General features: G+C 45.5%; 1 protein-coding gene across 3 annotated transcripts in view; it reads right to left on the bottom strand.

The window, feature by feature from the left end:
- Nucleotides 1–23513, bottom strand: part of Epb41l4a (erythrocyte membrane protein band 4.1 like 4A) — a 184011-nt gene that overhangs the window by 41237 nt on the left and 119261 nt on the right. For all 3 annotated transcript variants that reach the window (XM_050134972.1, XM_050134973.1, XM_050134974.1), the window contains 3 exons: nucleotides 17771–17862; nucleotides 16110–16187; nucleotides 11177–11298 (listed from right to left, as the gene is read on the bottom strand). In XM_050134972.1, coding sequence (XP_049990929.1) covers nucleotides 11177–11298; nucleotides 16110–16187; nucleotides 17771–17862 — 292 coding nt within the window. The remainder of the gene's footprint in view (nucleotides 1–11176; nucleotides 11299–16109; nucleotides 16188–17770; nucleotides 17863–23513) is intronic.

Here is a 23513-nt window from a genome sequence, read left to right as displayed (position 1 = left end):
AATCAAATTACCCTCCTCACTTTCCCCAAGTGTTTTCCTTGGAGGTGTTTGTTTGTTTGTTGAGGTGTAGCCACAGTTGGCCTTGAACTCAAAGAGATGCACCCCGCCTCTGCTGGAATCAAAGGTGTGAACATCACGCCTGTCTTTTGCCATTGCTGTTAGAGAGCATTTTATTTATTTTGTTCTAATTTTAATGTGTCTGAGTAGGTATAGCCACTGAGGCCAGAGGCAGCTTCAGATCCCTTATAAGCCACCTCACATGGGTGCTAGGACCCCAGTTCCTGCCCTCTGACAGAGCAAGGGCTCTTAGCCGCTGAGGCATCTCTCCAGCCGTCTTCTGTCTTTCCTGCGGTGCCCCACGGACACGCGGCACATCCCCGCCCCCCCCCCCAGAACCACATCTTTCTTATCTCTAGTTTGTACTGATTCAAACTTAAAGAACAGATCTGTTCCTCATCTTTGCCAGTCTACTCACTACCAGCTGATCTAGTGACCCTGGGTCTCTGTTTTCTCATCTGCGAAATGGGATACCACCAACCACTTACACAGCGAATGAGAGGGCTAGACAATTTATACAGAGTCCTTGGGCATAGCATTGACAAGCGTTAAATAGTTGCCTTGTGCTTGTACGTCTGAACCTGTACACACACATTAGTGGCCATGCTTATTTATTTATTTTCCTTCATGAAAGAGGGTCTCATGCCACAGAGGTGATTAATAAATTCTTGCTAAATAAGAAGGAGAAGCAAAACCTTTATGGTAATTTCACCAAAGTTAAGGTTTCAATGTGAACATATATATAGTAAGATTTAGCTTTCCTTGCTTTTCCAATTTGGGTAGCTATGCTTGGAATGCCAAGTACTCACAGAAAGGGGCACACACTAGTTTCTTAGAATATCCAATCAGACTGGCCGTACATTAATACACCTTTTACACAGTGCAAACAAGCATCAGCTTCAAGGTGGGACAGAAAGGGAAACAGCCTTGAACAAACCCTTGCCTCTACCCAGTGCTCACCCGCGGACTGAGATCATTTCTTTCAGAAATGGGTCAGCAGTCCAAGCACAGCTCTGTAAGCCTGGCACTCTAGAATCCAGTTCAGGACCAGCCTGGACTTCTACAAGTGGAGTTCCAGCCGACTGACTTGCTGTTCCTTCACAAAGCAACAGCATATCTGCTATGAGCTGGCAGGATGGCTCAGCGGGTACAAAAGCCTGCTGCCAAGTCTCCTAACCCAAGTTCAGTCCCTGGAATCCACATGGTGGAGGAAGGGCCTGACTCCCACATTTTGTCTTCTGACCTCCACATACACACAAATACACATGCATGTGCGTGCACACCCCCCCACACACACATACACACATGCATGTGCACGCACATGCGCACGCACACACACACACATACACACAAATCTCTTCAAATCTTTGGAGCAAGTTATATCTGCTGAAGTAAGAGATCACACGACAGGAGGAAACGCAGGTTTGTGTATTTTCAAATAATTCTAGACATTTTACTTTTTAAAGTTTACACTGACTTTTTTTCCAGTTATGTTCCCTAGAATTCTAAAGACCTGGATTCAAATCCTCGTCTGCTGCTGGTGTTTGCTCAACCTTGAATGACTGCCTCGTGCTGCTTAACAATTGTTTTGGTTTCCTCATTAATTAAAAAGAAAAAGAAAAAAAAATCCTAAAAACCTATTTCCCTTAGTGTCACTAAAACTGTCCAGTGATGAAGCCGGCTCTGATTAAAGAGACCGAAGGGGACAACCTGAAAGGTCTCACAGGCTGGAATCCATTGATACAGAGTCTCCCTTACCCTCGGTGCTCAAAGCAGCGTGGTTCCTCAGTGTTTCTCACAGTCAACTCCACTTCTGCTTCTCTGCAAACCAGCTGCCCACAGCAGGACAAGGGACAGCAATGCAGCCCCAAACATTTGGCTGTGCCGAGCCTAGCAACCCATCTGCTGCATTCTGGGTGACCTTCTTTGGGGGAGCTTGATTTGAGAGGTCCTCAGATGCCCCATTCTTACCACAGATTAGCCCACCCTTGCAGAGGGCAAGCCCATCTGCAATATCTGCCCTCTCGTCAGAAACCCCACAGAGCAAAGACCTCCATATGCTAAGCAGGGCACTTCTAGCAGCAGAGAATGGAGCTCTTTCCTCTCCAGCCTCCCTCTAGGGCCTATCTGTCTCTCACCCTCCCTGGTCTCCCACCCCTGGGACCTGCCAGGGACACACTGCCATGAATCTTTCACCCTCCCCACACCGACTATAGCTACCCTAAACTCAGAGAACTCCAACAATTTCCATATTGAAATCAATATCTAAGGCAAACAAAGCCATGCAAATCCATCCACTCCAGACTTCAGAGTCCAAAGAAAATATGAGCCATCTTAAATCTTAGCTGTGTAAATCTTAGGTGCTGTCTGCTCCAGAATACCTATGCCCCCAACAGAATTTCAAACAGCTCAAAAATATCCTTTAACTGCTGCCTGGGAAAGAAAAATGGGGCACGCAGGGTGCGTATTTAACTAACACAGCATTTTCTGAACTTTGGAATCAAGGCACCGTGTTATGAACCTGATAACTAGCAAGGGCCCGAGCAGAGTCAATCCCACCCACCACTGGCTTCCACAAGCAGGTTCACATTAGCCCACAGCTGTGTGAGCACAGCTGTCAAAGTCAAACACAAACTATACAAGCCTCCCAGAAGAGACGGTAATCTCTCCCTGGTTCTCACCAGGCAAACAGTACTCATTTTTAACTAGGAGCTAACCAAAAGAGGTGAAAATGTCAGCCATCTGGTCAATTTTAACTACAAGAATAGTTTAAAAGTGGAATCAGAGCAAAGGTTGTTACAATCGATAATATTCAACTTGGCAATAAGGATTTCATTTAACCTTTGCTAAAATGTTTTTTGAAATATGAAATGTGATGTATTTCCAATAACAAAAATATACTTAAAGTATCTGAAATTATTTTATGCACACGAATGTTTTGCCTGCATGCGTGTGCACCACACGTGTGCTCGATGAGGTCAGAAGAAGGTTATCAGGTCCCTTACACTGCAGTTACTCAGGGTTGTGAGCATGTTGGGGCTGAGAACAGAACTTGGGTCCTCTGCAAGAGTAGCAGTGCTCTTAACCACTGAGCCACCTCTCCAGTCCCACAGAGACACCGTTTACAATTTGGGATGACAGTCTTCACAGATCCATGAGGCTTCTGAAGCAGCAAGGATCGAGCATGCAGTGGTGTTTTCCCCTGAAGTCTTTTCTATCTTTTCTGTGTTTGATCCGTCCGACTCTGAGCCAGGCAAGCCAGAGAACATAAGGGAACAGTAGCTCTTCAGGGAGAAGAAGGGTTCTAGATGTCTACACCTCCCATCCCTCTGTTCTATAGCGAATGCTGTGAGGTCTTCTGCAGTCAGCGGGGATTATTTACAGCCTTCGCCTCTCTCTCTGCTCCTTTTCCTTTCCTTCGCTGGCCGCTGTGGGCTTTCCCAATGGAAGAGCTTGCATAACCAGGCTAGAGCAGCCTAGATTCTCCTCAAGCATTCTTACAGTCCACCGGAAGACAATGCCGAGACCCAGACTTGGACATTGTCTCAGTAGATTATCTAATCCTAATCTGTGGCACTGGAAAAGAAGAGCCAAATCACACTGTGTCCAAAACAAAGTTAGCACTGTGTTACTTGTCCTAGAAACTGTCTCTACAGCCACACGCAGCAGAATGTATTCAGAATGCTTTGTTCCAATGCCCTGGGAAACGAGCTAACACTAATTTCTTCCTTTTCCTGCCCTTGGCTGACCGTAGAAAATAGACACGAACGAGCATGCAATGCCCGACAGGTGTGAAGGCTATCACGTCCGCATCTCTTTCCAGTCTCCATCCTCGCCCCAAGTGATCTCGATCCAGAGAGCCTCCAAGCTAAAGAAAGAACCAGTTATTCTTAGTGACCAGCTAATCACTTCACCTCCTGGTCTTGGTTCCTTACCTGCCATGCAAGGCACCTGGCGCCACTTCCGCTCCTGCCAGGACTGTGCATGCTCAAGACCCTTCCTTCTCCGGTGTCAAGCCCGTGCTCCACGAGGTACCATCGGGGCAAACACCCTAACGTCTCTAACACGGCTACCGTGCACAGCACCGGAGCGCCTCACTCCAGCCTCTGAACACTCAGTTCTGTCGTGTTGTAGAGGAACATTGTTAAGGTTGTAACCTGAATCCAGAGTCCTGAGTCCTCCTTGCTCAATGACTGCCTCTCCTCTCTGAGCCCAAAGGTGTTTGTCCTTTTTTGTCCTCTCTCTTTCCATTGGTGTCTTTTTTTTTTTTTTTTTTTTTTTTGGTTTTTCGAGACAGGGTTTCTCTGTGGTTTTGGAGCCTGTCCTGGAACTAGCTCTTGTAGACCAGGCTGGTCTCGAACTCACAGAGATCCGCCTGCCTCTGCCTCCCGAGTGCTGGGATTAAAGGCGTGCGCCACCACCACCCGGCAGACAGTTCCATTGGTGTCTTGACACAGGGGACATTCCTGACACTTGAGTTTTCTAAGCTTGGTCTGGCATGTCTCATCACTTGCTCTACGAATCACACTGTATACTTTCTAAAATAACATCAGAGTCCAGCTCAGAGCCATTCGAGACTATCTCTATGTGTGTGTGTGGGGGGGGGGGGGGAATGAATGTATCTTTGAAACCATTTTCCCAGAATAATTCATTTCTGACAATTATCTACTAGGCTTTTTAAAATTACAACATGGGGGGGTTAAAATAAAATAGATCTTCCCCCATTCTTGATTTGCTTAGAAACACTTCCCCTTTAAAGGTCACTACTAGCGTGTAATACACCCTGCCTGCACGTGTATCAGCACACATATACCCCACCCAGGATTTTTTTCTATGTCTTTTTATACAAAGGGAGCATGAGTCACTACCAGGGCCCCGGCTGCTTTCTTCCCTCCTTGTTTCTCGCTTACGCTGTAGTCTAGAGACCATTCTACACTTATTACAGCCATGTTTGCTCTGTGGCTCCCAGACAAGTCCCGGCTCCCACTCTCTAACCTAAACACTCATGGTCACCGCACCTTCTAAAAGAACTGAGTGGGACACCATCTGTAGAGCTCTGGAGTGGAACCAAGCACACAGAACGCCTAATAAACGTTACTTATTAACATTCTCTTCCCTCGATGGACCCTTGTGAGCCTGGCCTTTCATGGCAAGCATCCCAGGGCTGTGGAGTCGCACCAACACAAGCTCAGACCCTGCTCTCAGATTTCTCGACAGCTATACGGTGCTGGACACAGTGGACATCCCCAGGGCACTTCCCAACTCCCAGACAGTTAGGTAGTTACGGTGTACCTACAACACAGCCTGCTCATGTTAGACAGGTGAAATTGTGGAGCTTACTAAGAATTCCTTGATCCAGAACCCCGGTATTCCTATGATGTTTGTTTGTTCAACAATATCGTGGCCCCTCTCCGCAGCCTCTGTCTTCTCTTTGTTCTCTTTCTACTGTCTACTTGATGTGACATGCACCCAGTTGGCCTGGCAACCCACTTTCCAGTTCAGTCACAGGAAATCCCGAGGGGGAAGAGAACAATGCGCACTTGAAGGGGGGTGGGTAAGAGAGAAAGCAGAAAGGCAGTTGGCAGTAGGGAGTGTTTAATGAAAGCAAAGTTTCAGTGCTACAAGAGAAAACAGTTCTAGAGAACTTCTCCAACATGGTGAGTGTTTGGTATTGCTGAACTTAGGGAGGTTATAAAGATGCTAAACTTGGCCGGGCGATGGTGGCGCATGCCTTTAATCCCAGCACTCGGGAGGCAGAGGCAGGCAGATCTCTGTGAGTTCGAGACCAGCCTGGTCTACAGAGCTAGTTCCAGAACAGGCTCCAAAGCCACAGAGAAACCCTGTCCCCCCCAAAAAAAAGATGCTAAACTTAATAGTATGTGTTTTCTTACCATGATTAAAAATAATCAGCTTGGATTAAGGGCTACTCTAGAAGGCAGGAAGCCAATAAGGAGGCTGAGGCCTAACCGTGTTCAAGCCAGCACTCGGGAGGCTGAGGCAGACGATCATGAGGAAATGGCCACCCTGGAACCCTCTCACTAAACAGAGCGTCCAGAACGGCTCTCTTCCTTCATATTCTGTTAACACTGAATTCTGTTTGGTGACATGAAAGTCCCCCATTTCCTTCTCCATCCCCATCCATCGTACTTCAGTGACCTCTCCCCACCCCCTCTCCACTGCCCACCATCCCATTACAGCCTTATTATCCTTTGTATGACAGCATCATATGCAAAATTCATACACTGATGGGTGGATTTCAGAAAAAAACTAAAGTGTACCAAACCCCCACTAAAGCACAGTAAGATGTTCAACTTGTTTGAAACACCATCTCCAGGGCAGTAACCCAGGAGGCAGAGTTAATATCCAAACCTGCCATATGAAGAAACTGAGGTGTTGCGGAGCTCCTTCCGCTCCTTCAGCCAATAGCTGCTGAGATATCAGCCCATTGGGGCATGGTCTCTCTTTCTTTAAAAAAGCAGCAACTGCCCTCACTTGCTCTCTGGCTTCTGGCTCCGTTTCTGGCGACTAGGCTCCCTTTCTGATTGCGCAGAGGGCTGTTGTCTGGGACGGTGATCTGTAAGTTTTTCCCCCTTAAATAAATAACCATTCTATTAATCATAATTCCAAACTGGTGTGGGATTGTTTGTGACTTACGCCTTCATAGAGGCTCAAGGTGGGTTAGTCATGTGCCTTTAAAATACTACATACATGTTTAATAACATGGACTTCTAAGGCCAAACTCAGATTTCCTGGGTCTGGCTTCTTATATTCACTAGATCCACAATGCGTTGGGCTGATGATACACCTTGGATTGATGAATACCCTACTCACACAGCTTCCTTATTTCTCTGCCTCACTATAAAAGACCCCATGGACGTTCGCTGTGCTGGGCTTCTGCTGACTCACATGGAACACTCTGCAAAGTTAGAGCAAGTGTCCCAATACATGCCTCTCTCCTGACAGGCCTCTTCAGTAGCCCAGAGCAACACTGCAGTAGGTGAAACTGTTCCTCACTCCATCAACGCTTCTTGCATATCTACTGCTTTGACTGGGCCTACCTCATGTCCAGACATGCCAATCAGCTACCCGCAGGTAAATCATTTGCCGTGGTCTAGAGCTGTGGCAACATCTCTCCCTATAGTGGGTTGACCAACCTACTAATAACAAAGTGTTCACGCCAAGAGTGATGGATGAGTGTTGGGAGGAAACATGATTCTTTCAGGGGTTACTAAAGCAGGCCATTGGGAACCCCAAGACAGGTAGAGGCATCTCGTGACCATGTAGTAAGTCAACCATCTGCCCTAACTCTTCCAACCCGGGATCCTAACGAGGCAGTCTACAAACCAAATCTAGTGCTCAGATTTAGCACATACTTTTTCTAAATAAAATCAATTACTAATATCTTGAATTCTGAATGGCACACATAAATACCCAGGTTTTGTGCTTCCTACAACACTAGAAGAATCAGGACTAAATAATGAGTCTATTCTGCTGCCAGGGCCGAGGTCTGCCTGCACACTCAGCCCAGCGATCCTTCCTCAAAAGTCATTCTCTCATCCTTCTGGTCATGGTGTCCACGGCCCCTCCCACAGAGCTTGAAGACTAATGACATTGTCTTGCTTTAATGAATATTTGCCTACATGTATGTGTGTGTACCATGAGCATGCAGGTGGCCGCAGAGACCAGAAGAGGGCATTGGGTCCCCTGCAAGTGAAATTACAGGTGGGTTATAAATTTCAGAGCGGGCACAGGAAACCAAAGCCCACTCCGTGCAAGAGCAGTAAGTACTCCTAACCGCCGCCTTGCTTTTCTGTGATCCAGATGATACTGCACCTCCTGTGTCTCTAATGCCTCCCTGGGGAATCACAGCAATGCTGGCGGTGTTACTATTTCCTTTACAGCTAATTCTGGGCTCTACTTTAATATTCTGTCTTTACTGCCTACATACAGCACCGCTTCTCACAAGAACCCACCTGCCCGAGTTGCCAAGACCTTATCAGAGAAAGGGCTGTGCAAATACGCATGTTTCCTGCCCGCCACCTCCCTTCCTCTTCACACACTGGGGCTCTAGCCGCAGAGGCAGCTCTGGTTTTTGGAATGCGCTGGCCGCCTGCCCTGGCACTGAGCTCACCTGGGTGGGGCAGCCGGCTGGGCTGCGGGGTGTAGAATCTTGACTCTGGAATGCACTTCCTCACAGAGGTGCCAAGGCCTTTGCTTGGCAGATTCAAAACACAATGACCTTTAAGTAACCAGACGTTTGTTATTCCTGACTGAGAGGTGAGTCCAAGGCGCTTTAAATTCGTGAGAGCTGGGGTGCAGGTTAAACGGAGCAAGTCATCTACTGAGATCGGACTGTTTTCTCTTCCAACGGAATAAAGGAGTGTCTTCTGAAGTAAAAAGTGCTGCCTGTAAGCTAGAGACACAAACTAGCAACAACCAGCTCCAGTCAATTACAAAAACATAGGACATGAGAGGTGAGACTATACAGTTCCAAAAACTGTAGTGCTAACACTTTATTTGGTGATCTTATTAAAAGGATTCCGTCTATAAAAATAATAGTTGGCCTTATTAGAATAAAAAAATAACCTACTTCTTCTTTAAACTATAACTCCACTTCTGCCAAATACAGGGCAAATACTAAGAACAAAAAACAAACAAACAAACAAAAAAAATCCCATAGCCTCTATTTTAAAAATTTATCAAGCTTGTACTCAAGGTTACCACTGACAATTTATCAAGACCCTCACCCAAAACAAAAACACAATTGTATTTTTATTGTTCTGTGTTTTAATTATATGTAGATATGTGCATGTGGCCCTGGAGCTGGAGTTACAAGTGATCATGAGCCACCTGACATGGGTGCTGGAAACCACACTCGGGTCCTCTGCAAGAGCAGCAAGTTACTCTTACCTGCTAAGCCATCTCTCCAGTCTCCCAAAATAAAAACTGAAAACAAACAAACCTGGAGATATAGTTCAGTGGTAATGCATGTGGTGCTAGGTTCAATACTGCAAAAATAATCAGCCTCTGCCATTTTTATGATCAAAATTTTCAAATACTTTAAATAACTATAGCAAGGTTATTCATTAAGGTAATAATTTGTTCCTTTTAGCCAGTAAAATTTGGGCTTTTTTTTCCCCCTTCTTCCAGCTCTAGGGATAAAATCCAGGGCCTGATATGCTTTAAACTGCACTACATCCCCAGCCTAGTTTAAAAAACAAGCCTTAATGAATGGGAACTGCTGCTTCCCCCCCCCCCCCCCCCCCCCCCCCCGGGCAGTTAGCGATGACTGTGTCCTAGCAACAGAGACTTGAGTGAAGGACCCTGCTGGAGAAACCAGCATGGGAGGAGAGCGCGGGCTGGGAGGTGGACTCTCTGGGCAGCCCGGACCTAGGAGCCCTTAATGTAGACCCAACTGTCTTGGTCTCTCTCAGTGCAGCTTTGCAGGGATGCCCCTCCTCCACAGGGCAGGAGGTGTGGAGAGGAAAGCTCACAGCGATCAAGGAGGGAGGACTAGAGGGCTCTCTTCACTTCAACTTAGGACCCCCCACCACCACTCCCCTTCCACAGGAGTGCAGCCACTGGAAAGCAACCCCTGCTGGGGGTGGGGGGTGAACCCACATCTCCTTGCGTACCAGCAGCATTAATTAGACTCTGTGAGTTAAAAATAACAAAAACACGAAAGGAGGACATGATGCTGTGTGATATTTTGATTGTATTCTGACAAAGCTTGCTTGGGAGTCAGAGGGCAGAGCTAGCCACTAGTTGACCAGAGGTTTGGAGGACTGTAAGCAGAGAGGAGACAGGAAGTGGTAAGGTGGGGGAGAGAGAGGATCTCTCCGCCCTTATGGGCTGAGGAATGGGAGAGGTCAGAGGCTACTGATGGCTGCTCCCTGTTCTCTGATCTTTCAGGTTCTTACCCCAATATTAGACTCCTGATTTTTTTGTTGATAAAATTAATTAGTTTAACGCTTCAACATGATGATGGGAAGGAGGTAGTGTTTATGATTTTTCAGAAGTACAATAGAGTGGGAAATTTGCTTATTAATCTTTAGCATGGGATGGCAGCCCAAAGGGATTTCATATTGCTCACATAAAAGGATAGTACCGTACACTGAAGTAAAACATAAGACCGGCCGTTAGAAGACGAGAAGCGTATGCCTAAGACACTGACTTAACTGAGTTATATGTGATTGCAGAAGCACTCCGGGTGACCTTAGACTGACCTAAGTCTCCCTGGCTGCACTTTTTCAAACTAATTGTGAAGTGTGTGGGAAATGTCATGTACTAAGTTAGGAAGTGTCCGACACACCCAGCCCTTATTCCTGTGCCTCCCAAGGAAGGTGACATCCTGAGTTAGAAAGGTCCTTCTCAGGACAGCCTGGGCCTTCCTCCTCTTCCTTGCATGCTGGATGCTTGTCAAAGCTTTAGCCCAGCGCCTCATATGACCATCTGAGTACAGAATACAGAGTTGGATTGCCTTTGCAGTCCCTCAGGTATGGCAGAAATAAGACAAACTCAGCTAAGATTCTACCTGCCTTATGAAGCATTGCTAAGCCCCAAGAGACCAGCTCACAGGGGATTCTAGGCTTCTGATTATTTGAAACTTTCCAGAATCAAACTAAAAATTCTAGTATTAAAAACAAAGATCTAGGGGGATGCCCAGAACACCAAAGCATCTGCATACAAGTGTGAGGATCTGAGTTCAAAACCCCTGGTCCCAAGTAAAAACAGCTGGGTGTGACCATGTACCTGCAATCACAGTGTTCCTACAGTAAAATGGGAGGCAGAGTCAGGATGCTCCCCATAAGTTCACAGGTCTGCTCTCCTGGTATACACAGCCATAAACAACCACAAAGAGACCCTGTCTCAAACAAGATAGAAAGTGACACCCAACACCCAAGGTTAACCCAACCTCCACGTGTGCAACGGCCTGTGTGCAAGCATGTTCACATACACAAATGTTAGCATGTACACATATACACATGTTCACTTGCACATCATGCACTCAAAAGAGAAAAAAAAGTTTACATTACCATAGTCACCACCTCGCATGTCTTATACACCAGCCTAAAAGAAACTGCTAGACCATTTGAACGCACTGGGGTTGACTACTTACCAGCTGGCTGTGTTTGCGCTACCCTCTTGGGGTAAGTCTTGCTTCTACTTCTCGCCACAGTCTGATTGGGCCGGGGAAGTTGGATAGAAAGATCTCGGCTCATTTGCAGAGCTGTCCTGCCACTGGAAAACATGACACTTGGATTAGCAGGAAAACCATATGGTCAGAGTTAAATGACAATCCAATCAGAAGACCTTGCAAACAAGACAGGGAAGAAAAGCACAGACACAGTGGAACATAGGTGTGCCGAGGTTCTTAACTGATGCCCGTGATCCTACTGACCAAGAAAGGAGCGCTAACCTCAGGGAGGGGCTTATGTCAGATAAAAAGAAGAGCTTGCTGAGGGACCAGCAGGAAGGGAAGATTTATCAAAGGTTAGGTTTATGTTCAAGGTAGGACAGGCTAGAAATCAAGGTTGCTGATGGCCTTGAGGCCCACGGCTAAACACTGGAGAAGTCGTGGTAGGTGAGCTATGCCACGGTAGTAATTCTGCTAGCCTGTCCCGGGCTGTGCTCACTCAGCAAGCCGTAGGCACCCCTGCAACAGACCAGTGTGATTTTGTTTCTGAGCCCTGGCACAATCAGTCATTTATTATATCCCCTCACTTAACAAACCATATGTCTGGAAAGAGAGAAAACAGACCTAGAAGCCTACACACGGGGCTTCCTTCCCTAGAGATCATGGGAGGAGGATGTGGAGTCTCAGCTTCCTTCCCTAGGCTGGCATACTGGTTTTTTTCTCTCTCTCTCTCTCTCTCTCTCTCTCTCTCTCTCTCTCTCTCTCTCTTTCACACACACACACACACACACACACACACATTTTATATATTGAAGGTTTGGCTCCTGTCAGTAGCCAAAATGAGAGGTGACTTGATTGTGAAGTTAATAATCTCAGCAATGGGTTAATCCATTGGTCAGTTTATAGCCCAATAGACTGCTAGAAGGCGGGGCCTATTTGGAGGAAGTAGGTCATTGAGGTGTGCCTTCCAAGTGAATATGTACAACATATGTGGACTGAGACCTGTCTGTCTCCTCTCTCCCTTCTTCCTGACCCTCACCCTCTTTATCAAGCATGAGATCATCAGTCTCTCCCACCACACACTCCCACTGCCGTGAGGTTCTGCCTCACCAGGGATCCAATACAATGGGCCCAGCTAACCTTCAGCTGAAGTCTCTGAAACTGTAAACCAAAATACACCTGTCCTCTAGCTTAGAGGCCTCTATGAGCAGAGGCTCTTTTTCTGAAAAGCTTCAAAAAAATCCCATAGACAGACAAGATTCCATTATTATATATGGTTCAGAGCATGAAGATCAGGTCTACCTTCTCCAGACTTTCTCCGACATCAAAAAGGCTTGGATAGTGTGTACCTCACTTCACAGAGGAAGAAACATTCGTCATAAAAACATAACTAAATGTGCAGACCCCTGGGACATTTTATAATGAAATTTTACTTTATTATTCAATTTTTCTTCATAATTCCTCTCTCAGGAACAAAGTAATAAGAAAATAATTTCGCAAGATTAATAAGACTAAGGTCTAGAAATACCAACTAATCTACCACAGGCTACACAAGATCCAGGCCTAGAACAGTTTCAGACTCTCCACCTGGTCAGTACAGAGCAGACTGTAGACAAGGAGGAACATAACACTTCACTGTTTAATTTGGAATTCCAAGCCTTGAGGAAAACTCAGATCTGCCTTTTCCGAGCCATGTGGTCTCTGAGGCTTTTTTGTTTGTTCCTTTTTAGAGACCTCTGCAGCCCCCGTTCATCCTCGCCATTACAGTGCACCCCTTCTTACAGTACGCTCTTTCTCTCTGGTGTCAAATAATGAAGTACAAGAGTCCCCACTTCCACGCCCCTTCACACCCTGGCACGGGCAGCGTCTCTGCTCTGGTTGGCAAAGCCACCGTCCTTGAGCATCACAGTCAAGGAGGGGGAAGTAACGGGGAAAGTTGCTTGGCTTCAGAGAGAAGATTTGCTGCTTACGGGTCCTTAGCTTAATGACTTCCCCAGGGGAAGGCTCTGGTTTCTCTCCTATAATTGAGGACATGATACCTCTTTGGTGGGCTGCTGTGCAGATCAAATCAGCAGTGCTTGGGAAAGCACCTGACACCAAGGAGGAGATGCTGAGAACTGGGTCTCTTCCCTGCTTCATGAAATTCGAGCACTCCTATGGTTCAATCCTACAGAGAGGATGCCTGCGTCTCAGGACTCCTACGAAGTTCATGCAACTCATTCTTTCAAGGAGCTTAACAACAGTTAAGAGGGAAGGCTAATCTTCAAGAGACTCTAATAAGGAGATATCAATATGTAACAAAATACTTAATCAAAGATTTAATCAGTCTCCATTTCGGATCTCGGGTCTCTCAAAATAAAAACAAGAGAATCGAAACTTCAGACTTCAGCTCAGCCTTCTTCCCAATTTAATTTTGAAACATGATTGTCTCACATCATTTAAAATCTTTGCTTTTTCTCCCCTTCTTAAACCATAACTAGTTCCCCTAAAAGATGCAATAATCACCCTGGCATTCTGCGAGCCTTAAGACAAAAAAGAGAAAGACCAGAAAGCTGTCTTCCTCTCCTTACACACACAGCACAAGAGTCCCTGCAAACCACACACACCCATGCACACACACACACACACACATATACATGCATAAACACACAATCACACACACATGCACAAATACACAATTGTGCACACATGCACACACGCGCACACACATTCACATGCACACACACTCATACATACACATATAAACACACAATCATACGTGTACAAATACACAATCGTGCATGTGCGTGCGCACACACACAAGCACACATACATGCACACACATACACACATACATGCACACACACGCACACACACATATACATGCACATGCACACACATACATCCACACACTGCAGCCTGGGACACAGCTCCTTTGCCACCCTATCTCACATCCTGCAGGAGGTGATGATTACTGTGCTCCAGAGCTATTTCATTTTGGGGTATCTCTAGATTACTTCAACAAAGAGGCAAGCATGTGATCCTGGTTAAAAGAATGTTAGCTTGCCAACTCTTATCACTAAACAGTCTACATTAGTGACCATGCAGCAATCAGAGACCTGTCCTGCCTGACCTCTGACCAGACAGATGAAATGCCTCTCTCCCACAAGTGGCATGAAGTTAGTGCTCCTTACACACAAATAAAAATAGATTTGTGTTTCATTAAGATTTGCCAGGCAGTTAACATTAGTCATGAAATCAGAACAGATTTAGCAGAACGTCCAATTCTGCAAAGGTTACCTTTAATTGCTTTCTTGGAAAAAAATTGTATTTAATATGCAAAATCCAGTAAGAATAATTTTTAATAATAATTCCCAGTAGCCACAGTATTTGCATTTCAATAAACTTGAGAAATCAGGTATGGTTATATTTGCAGAAGCCAACTAATTCCAGCATATGTTAAACAGCATGATTATAATTTTAATCATCTAAACACTAAGAAAACAGATGTCTTCCCATTAGCTGCAGACCGTTGACAAGGAGACAGATTCAAGCATTTTTCTCTCTAGCCTTGGCAATACCATGATTAGGAAAACAGCACAAATACTGGTGTTGCCTGTTCTTCTCAGTGTAAAAGTTATACTATCTTCTTAAATATTTCATAATTCTATTCTCATCTAAGGAAGAACTCTGAAAACCTGAAGGCTAAATATTTACACACTGAAAGAAAACCTTCATACAAAATCAAAAGCGCCTAGAATAAATAACACTTTTCTTCTTGTCATCAAATGAGCAAACGCTCTGCTAGATACCTATTCACTGGAAACACTGGGTATCTGCTGTTGGTCACCCTTAATGATTGTCTCTTCTCTTAGATTTAAGACTTCCAAGTGGGTCACTAAAAGAGAGGAATTAAAACCTGGCTGCAGGCATGACTTTTTCAATCTCTTATGCAAGCGCTTCATCCAGTGATGTCCCTAGTCAGCTGACAGAGTAGTCTCCCATCTCTTCGGCAGCATTTCTGCACCCTGCTTGGCTTCACTAAGCCTGGAAACCTGCTTCTCTGCCTAAGAAATACTGCATCCCTTTGACAGCACAGTGGTTTGGGCTGAGTCTGTACATCTGCGGCCCTAACAGCATTCCTGAAACATCACAGCTCTCCACTGAACAGAAGGAACTGAAACAAGACAAATGTTTCTTCAAAATGCAGCGCTCACTCCCACTTTTAAGGCAAGTGTTAAAGAAAGAGTTAGGCAGCTGGCTGCATGACGGTCAAGTTTTCTCTCCACGGGCTGAGTCTGTCTAATAGTCAAGAGCACAGGCCACGGGGTCATGGATCCCACAGCACTGCTTCCTAGCTAGGCTATGTGGAAAGTCCCTTGGCATCCCTAAGCCTCAGTTTCTTCAATGTCGATAACATTACAGACGACTGTGATGGTTAACTGAAGCAATAGAAAGTATTAAAACAATAAAGACCAAATGCCCAACAAAGTTGATACAGAGTAAGCATTACTATAAGCAGGTTTATGCATATGTAAATTATATATGTAGAAGCATGTTTGATGTAGAATATTAATTGTTCAATATGGGATCAAACGAATATTCTAACACCACCACCAGTCAGTTATATTCCAGAATATCTGATTTGTTCCATAATCACAGAACATAATTGGAAATAACTGATAATTACAGCAAAATGAAATCCTGAATACAACAAATTCTACTGTGCTCTAAAAGCCCATAACTTTACATAGCTAATGGAGAGGCTAGATGCATTTAAAACTGGAAAGCCATTTCTGAAGAGAAAGATTTATTTACAGTGAACTGGCATTGCTGGCAGCAAGAGGGGGAGACCCACATATGTGTAGGTAACTGAATTAATACCTTATCAACATGCTCAAGTCCCAGGATGTGGGGGAGGGGAGATGCCACTTACCTGGGCCGATGCTTAGAACTTAGGGACCCGAATTTGCTGAGTTTTCTTGACAGTGAATTCGACTCTGTTTCTGGCATTCTAGTTAATTTAAAAAAGAAAACCAAAGACTTTTAAATACAAACATTTATATAACATTTGAGCAGAGAGCTATACAAAAAAACTATTTAGTAGAGATAGCTAAAATATTTTACTTCTTCTACATACTAGGAGGAAATAACAGTCAGCTATTATTTTAAAGATGTATTTTTACTGTGTGTGTGTGTATGTGTATGTGTATGTGTGTGTGTATGCCCACGTGAGTGCAGGTGCTCATGGAGGCCAGAAGAGGGCGTCACATACCCTGGATATGGAGTTAAAGATGGTTGTGAGCTGCCTGATATGAGTTCTGGGAACTGAACTTGGGCTCTCTGCTAGGACAGCAGACTCACTGAACAACTGAACCATCTGTCCAGCCCAATCACCATACCCAGTTACTTTAAGCTAAGTCTGAACCCCGACTCCCTCATATTTCTGAAGTTCTCTAGGAAACGGTAATGGTGGCTCACGTATTCTTCTTTATGTCATCCTGGGAATTTGTCACCGTTCTGACTTACTCGTATGAAGGTTGAATGGCAGCCAATCACATCACACGTAGTGCTGGTTCACTCTTTATATACAATATGTTCCAGCATTTCCCACTTCAGGATACTTCCAACAGACAACACCATGAAGAGATCATGGGCCCAGTGTCACTGGCTGTGGGGAAAGTCTTGGCCGTCTGGGTCACCTCTTTCCCCTAACAGACCAGCAAAAACTGTACTAAGGGTTCTTCTTTTCTTTTGAGACTAGGCTTCACTATGTAGCCCTGGCTGGCCTGGAACTTGCTACATAGATCAGGTTGGCCTGGAACTCATGGAGATCTGCTTGCCTCTGCCTCCCATTCTGGGTTAAAGGCAGCGTGTACCTGGCAGGATTAACAGTCATTTTGTAATCCCCAATATAAACAGTATGGGAATAAGGGGAAGAATTCAATCTCGAGCCAATAAACAATGTATTAAGAACCTAAGTCAGTTTTGTTGTTTTGTTTTGATCTTTACAACAAAAAGACATGAAACAATAAAGTGTACCTACAGAGCTGAGTGCAATAGCACATGCCTGTCCCAGCACATGGGAGGCAGAGGCAGGAGGATTACTTAGCTCCACTGAGGTACCTTACAGGCACTTTAACTGCTGTATGTTCACAGAGAAACACCAAATTTCCACCCCATCACATAGCTGCTAGGTAATTCTGAGCTTTTTCCACAAAGCTTTTTAACAGTTATCCCTGAATTGTTCTTAAAGCGTGAGCAAAGAATATCAGTCTGAACGTAAGTACATATGTAGATTACCACACGTATATATATGTGTGTGTGTGTGTGTGTGTGTGCATATCATGTGAACATAAGTACATACGTAGATGTACCACACATGTGTGTATATATGTGCATATCAATCTGAACATAAGTACATACGTAGATGTACCACACGTGCGTGTATATATGTGCATATCAATCTGAACATAAGTACATACGTAGATGTACCACACGTGCGTGTATATATGTGCACATCAATACTTGTCATGAACATGGAAGGGCACCTTCATTTACTGTACCGGGGACAAAGCACTCACTCTGCTGACATACCTAAAAAATGTATGATGCTCCACACTGCACTTCCAGAGGTGTTTGCAGGCAGTTTTGCTTCGAGCTTCGAAAAAGAACGAGGTTTCGTTACACTGCGAGAGATGGGGAGAGAACACCAGTTACTGGCTGTGATGTTCTCCGGAGGGCAGCCCTCCTCAAGGGAGCAGAAATCCGGAAGAGCAGAGGCTAACACCGAAAGAAAAGCTATTTTTGGAAGGTTGCATTAAAAATTACTTTCCACTGTCTACAATTATGAAACATAACTTCTATTTAAATCTCAGTGCAGTCACCTTTATTAACTCCTTCTATGTCGTCTCATGACTATGGATCATCCAGGCAATGGAACGGGAATCCTGCAAGTCTGTTCATTGTAAGTGAACCGTGTATACAGAAAACACTGCTTGCGGAATTCACTCCTAACAGAGACAGGGATGCCCATACATACAGTCCTTAACCCTACTGCTTTCAGAGACGGAGAAATCATACTTAGATCCTGTCTGGAGCATCTCAGGAGAAGCAGTGAGGGGGCTGCCTCCACTACACTGAACTATTAGGTGCATAAAATTAAGTTCTATGGTAGATGCAGTGTGCATGCAATAGGCATACGGAAATTTGATGGCCATTTTAATCTAGTGGTTATCTGATATATAAGAAACTAAGAACCCATTAAAGTAACTCTATTGTGTGTGTGTGTGTGTGTGTGTGTGTAAGAAATGCTATTTTCAAATAGAAAATAAAGCAAAACAAAATAAGCATGAGAAGCTCTATGAAGTTATACATTGATAATTTAGCTTCAAATTTAAAAATAAAATACTAGCCTTAAATGCAGCAATTATTGTGGAATGAGTTTCCTGTGAACTCATAAGCACAATGTTGGCAGTGCGCAGGAGTAACTGGGATATCTGTCCACCATTTAACATGAACACATGAAGTTCCTCCCAAGCCCAACCAGAATAACACTGCCTAACTTAGGAATGTATTTGTAAAATGTGGGATCGAGCAGAAGAATGGCCACACGTTCACGCTGCAGCAATCCAGCCCACTACCAAAATCTTACAAGGTAAAGGAGGAAACGTAGGGAGATTCTCAGGGATTCAGTCTAGGTGTTACTGTGAGTAGACGGCAAGCGGGAAAAACTGGCGATAATGACAGTAAGGTCGGGCCAATATAGTAAAATGAAATGTCCCCAGAATGCCAAATGGACCAGTAAGCACAGAGGAGCCCCAACCGAAAGAGAGGTCACATCTCCTGGCGCAGCACTGTCTCCTGAGAATACCTAAGATGGTCAGAAGAGAGGGCAGGGGTTCAAGGGGAATCACAGGACAATGCTCGTGAGGTGGGTCAAATTGAGCAGGAGGCAAGGGTGTCAGCAAGGCTGGGGAGAGAGAGCACGTGTCTCAAAGGCCACAGAAAGGCCAAGGGGGCTCCAAAGGCACTTTCTGCTTTCCGTAGTGAGACTATCTGGTGACCTTTGTGTGAGACATAGGACTCTAACAAGAGACAAGGGAGAAGTTCAGTGACTTCAGAACCCCTTTTTCCTGATAGCAAGAGAAACTGAGGCTGGAGAGGAGGGGAGACGGGCAGGGTAAGAAAGCTCAGGCTCCCATGAGGAGACAGGAGTGCCTAGAGGGCAAGCTCTCTCCGTCCGGGTTTCTTCTCAAAAGCACAGGCACCCAAGCTGGATTCACAGTAACAATCCGATCCCCCCTCACTACCACTGTCCTCACTTCCCCTCTCCAGACCTGGCCGCCACTGGGTTATCCTCACTACAATGCCCAGGTCACTTGTCAGAGTTTGCCTGTGAGTGTGTCCTGCAGGGGCAAGTCACTAAGGAAACGCGAATGCCGGGGCAGGCGGCCTCTCCCTGCGCCACGCGGGGACAAGGCCATCTCTCGCGCTTCTCAACAAGGGGAGCCCAGATGTGACAATGCGCACTGGGCCTCGCCATGGATGCCAAACAGGAGCTGAAGCTGGTCTCTAGCACACTCACACCTTAGCAGAAACATCCGTCAAGAAGATATATAAGTACCTGAGTCAAATTCTCAAAAATGTCGATTACATAGAACCTGTATTTCCATAAGCACGGAGGAAATTTAAAATTATCCAGTCTTTAAACTCCATTTCCTCCTCATTTCAAAATTTCCTCAGATTGTTTTCCACTTCATCCTCCACATGTCTGTATTATTTTGCTTTTCTTATTGAAAGCCAGTTAAGGAGTATCTAATTTTTTCCCCAGTTCTCACTCCCTCCTCTCCTCCCGTTCCCCCCACCTACTCCAGGGTATCTAATTCTTAATATGTATTTTAATCTATCATCACTTAATGAAAGATAAAAGTTACTTCAAATCCAACTGGAACTTGGGTTTTCTCGAGTTTTCTTGGGCACAGACAGAGGGGCAGGGGAGTCTCCCACAGGCCTCCTAATTACCCCTGCCATGAACGAAAGCAAGTATGAACTCATTCCCCGTGTGCAGAAGACTTCAGAGAAGCCGCCTGTTTTCTGTGGCATTACCGACAGCGTGAGTCAAATAGCAAAGGAAGATTAATGCTAAGCCGGGAGCCAGGTACTCTTGAGGAAACTCTGTGGACTTCTGTCACGTGCTGCTGGCACCAAGGAGCTGACAGAGCACTTGGGGACCATTTCAAAACAGACGTGGCCACGCACACATTTCCATTCAGCCCACGAGGCAGCTTATCTGAAGACTGAGAGCTATCCTGACTAAGAGCTAAAATCCCCTGCCCAGCATCCAAAGTGTGCTGCGTTACTCAGACACCTTCGGAGCTTCAGTCATTCACGTGGCAAGCCATGCCGCTGTCTGGATCCGTCCTTTTTGGTTGATGAGTTAACTAAGCTTATGTCATTTGTATCTATGACCGAATGTGGACAACACTGTCCCTTGGGTCTCTAAGGAGACTCAACGGAGCAAACCCTTGATTGCTTTATTAGAACTCAGAAGCTGTATTATTATCTGCAAATGCCCAGCTGGGCACCTTTCCTCTTCTCGGTCTCTCTGCTCATCTTTGCTGCTGTCTTTCTTGGAGAGCCTAAAGTAGGGAGGGAGGGGACTATTTGCTTCTGCTCCTTGCTGTCACTCGACTGGATCATGGCCGTGGTTTACACTGCCAAGGCACGGCTGGGCTGCTTAAGGCATCTTGGGCCACTCCATTTCCCGTGTCTTTCAAGCCTGTGCTCTTGACACAAGAGCCTGTGTTACAGAGTCCTGTGTTTAATCGGCTTCTCCTTGTTTCTATGGAGACAGTCACAGGTGGGAGTCCCACCTTTCCTCAGTCCCCTGGAATTATAGGAATGAGCACATTCACAATTCTACAAACACTTCCGACATCCAAGGTCACCAGATGTAACTCAAGATGTATGGGGGGAGGGGGAACAATGAGATCGTGGGGAAAGGCGGAGGATCTGACATCAATCCCTGGGACCCACATGATGGAAGGAGAGAATAGACCCCCCACAAGCTGTCCTCTGCCCTCCACATGTGTCCCCCTAGTACATATACAAACACTCACAGATACAATTCCATAAATACATGTAATTGTGAAAAGATACACTGCACGGGCCACGGGCAAGCAAAAGAGATCCGTGTTTCTAAAGATGGTAAGATAAAGCCATTCTGCAAATACCTGAAGGCCTGTGGCAGAGGCGCTTCCTACCCAGGCCTCGCTGGAGAACCAGGCGAGGCTCGAGAGAAACGTAACATTTGAAATCTGTAGGTATTTTTGCATTCGATCTAAACAGGAGTTTGAACTCTTAAACTTACTTTAGGCATGAAGGGAGAAATAAAAAGAAGAAGAAACACGACAGCAAATGTCTGAAATAGCTTCCTTCTCAGCTGCTCAGAAAGCAAAGGCAAGCAGTGAAATTAGAAAACAGACCTGCTCTTCAGACGGAAACCCACACTAGAGACCCAGAACGTTAAGTAGATGCGGGAATTTCATCTTTCCAATGGCGAGACTGGCTGGGTGCCGTCTGAAGCGCTGAATTATGCTGGCGTACCCGAGACGCTGGGTTTCTCTCAGCGGCTTTCATCATCTTTCATTACTCTTTCCTCAAGTTCAAACCTGATTTTTTAAAATGCCGCTTTTGTTATTACTTGAAAAGGGGAGTTGGAAAGAAATGTTAAAACCCTGAGTAGACCTCACCTTGTTCTCCCAAGATAAGCTTCCATAACAACCCCCCTAAAAGGGCAATTCTCACAATGCTAGTGCCTTAAGGTATTTACATACAGAAGTCTATGGGATGCCAACTAAGTGTGGGGCATGCTGGGTAATCACACAGTTTAATGTGGTTATGTGCACTGTCAATGTCCACCAGGCAAGGTACTGGGGTGTTTACCTGGTTAATTTAGACAAAGAACTGTCTGTGTCTTAAGAAAATATATTTTACGTACCCCAGTATCAAAAAATATAAATACAAACGCTCCTCTATACGCATGCAGCATGTATAGTATGTGCGTAGGCTCACGTCAGCGCAAACACTCTTGAGACGGACAGCACAGCTTTGTTTGGTTTGGGTGTTTGTTGTTATTTGGTTTTTGGTTTCACTAGGTCACCCTGGTTGACATTTCTGCACAAAGGACTAAAGCAAGGGCTGGGGAGGCAGCTGAGTGGGCAACATGCTTGCCACACGGGACGAGGGCCTGGGAACTGTTACTAGGAAACGGCCTGACAGCACGGCTGTGTTGTTGGCATGAAGGCACAGGTATCTGGGAAAATGTTCTGAGCTTCTAAAGGATCGATTCCTTTATTACATTTAATGGTAGTTGACAGTCTTCACTCTAAAATTTTCAACCCTTTTGAAAAAATGGCTTAATCTATTTTAATCATGGAGAACGTTGGCAAATGAATTAAAAGATGAGGCAGAGGCAGAACCGTGGGCTTACAGATGTAGCCTTCCCTGCAGCCTGGCCCAGGCTACCCAAAGGCAAGAGTGGCCGGTACGAGGTGATGTCATAGGGGTTACAGCAGGAGCCCAATTGAGAAGCACAGACCGGATGCTCATCTGCGAGCGCTGGGCTAGGCACTTTCCGTCTCCCAAGGCCTATATCCCCCTCCCATCTGTCCCCACCTGCATTCCCCGCTGGCGAGGGACACAGGTGAGACAGTAACAGTGAACTCTGCAAAGTTAGCTGTGCGTGGGAGCCTTGAGCTCACATGTTACCCAGCAGTTCATTCTGAGGTCAGAAAACTCAAAACAAAAAACGCTACATGGCATCAGGGTCCAAATATTACTGAGGGCCACACTTCATAATCTATATTTCAGGTACTTTCATACCGCAGATAGAAATGCAGAATTGTCTACCTCTCAGCTGGGGAGGAACATAGGGAAATGTCAAACAAAAACCCACATACGGCACTTACCCTTCGGCTGAGCAAGCCTACTCCAAAGAACAGATGACACACATCCAAACCCCAAACACACAGATGGGCAGTTACGGAGGGAAGAAACACAGAGTATTTCAAAGCTACCTAAACATTGGGCACAAACAGTGGGCTGTACACACTGTGGGACTCGCACCCACTGGAGTCTGTAAGAATGTGGGGAAAGGTGAGGCTCAGTGGGGGAGAGCCTGGAAGCACACACAAGGCTCTGGACTCCACCCCAGCACCACAAAAGAAAAACAATAAAAGAAAAGAACTGGAAAATTCCTGATGAACTGATATAGAGTTATTCCTGGATGAAAAATAAGGAGAAACGTACAAATACTTTTGTAGCATGCTACCTTCTA

Source organism: Alexandromys fortis, unplaced genomic scaffold (genome assembly GCF_014885135.2).
Source record: "Alexandromys fortis isolate MF-2015 unplaced genomic scaffold, M_Fortis_MF-2015_v1.1 scaffold_25, whole genome shotgun sequence".
NCBI classification, from domain to species: domain Eukaryota; kingdom Metazoa; phylum Chordata; class Mammalia; order Rodentia; family Cricetidae; genus Alexandromys; species Alexandromys fortis.
The sequence above is the reverse complement of the archived record's forward strand: the minus strand, read 5'-3'. Positions and strand labels throughout refer to the sequence as shown.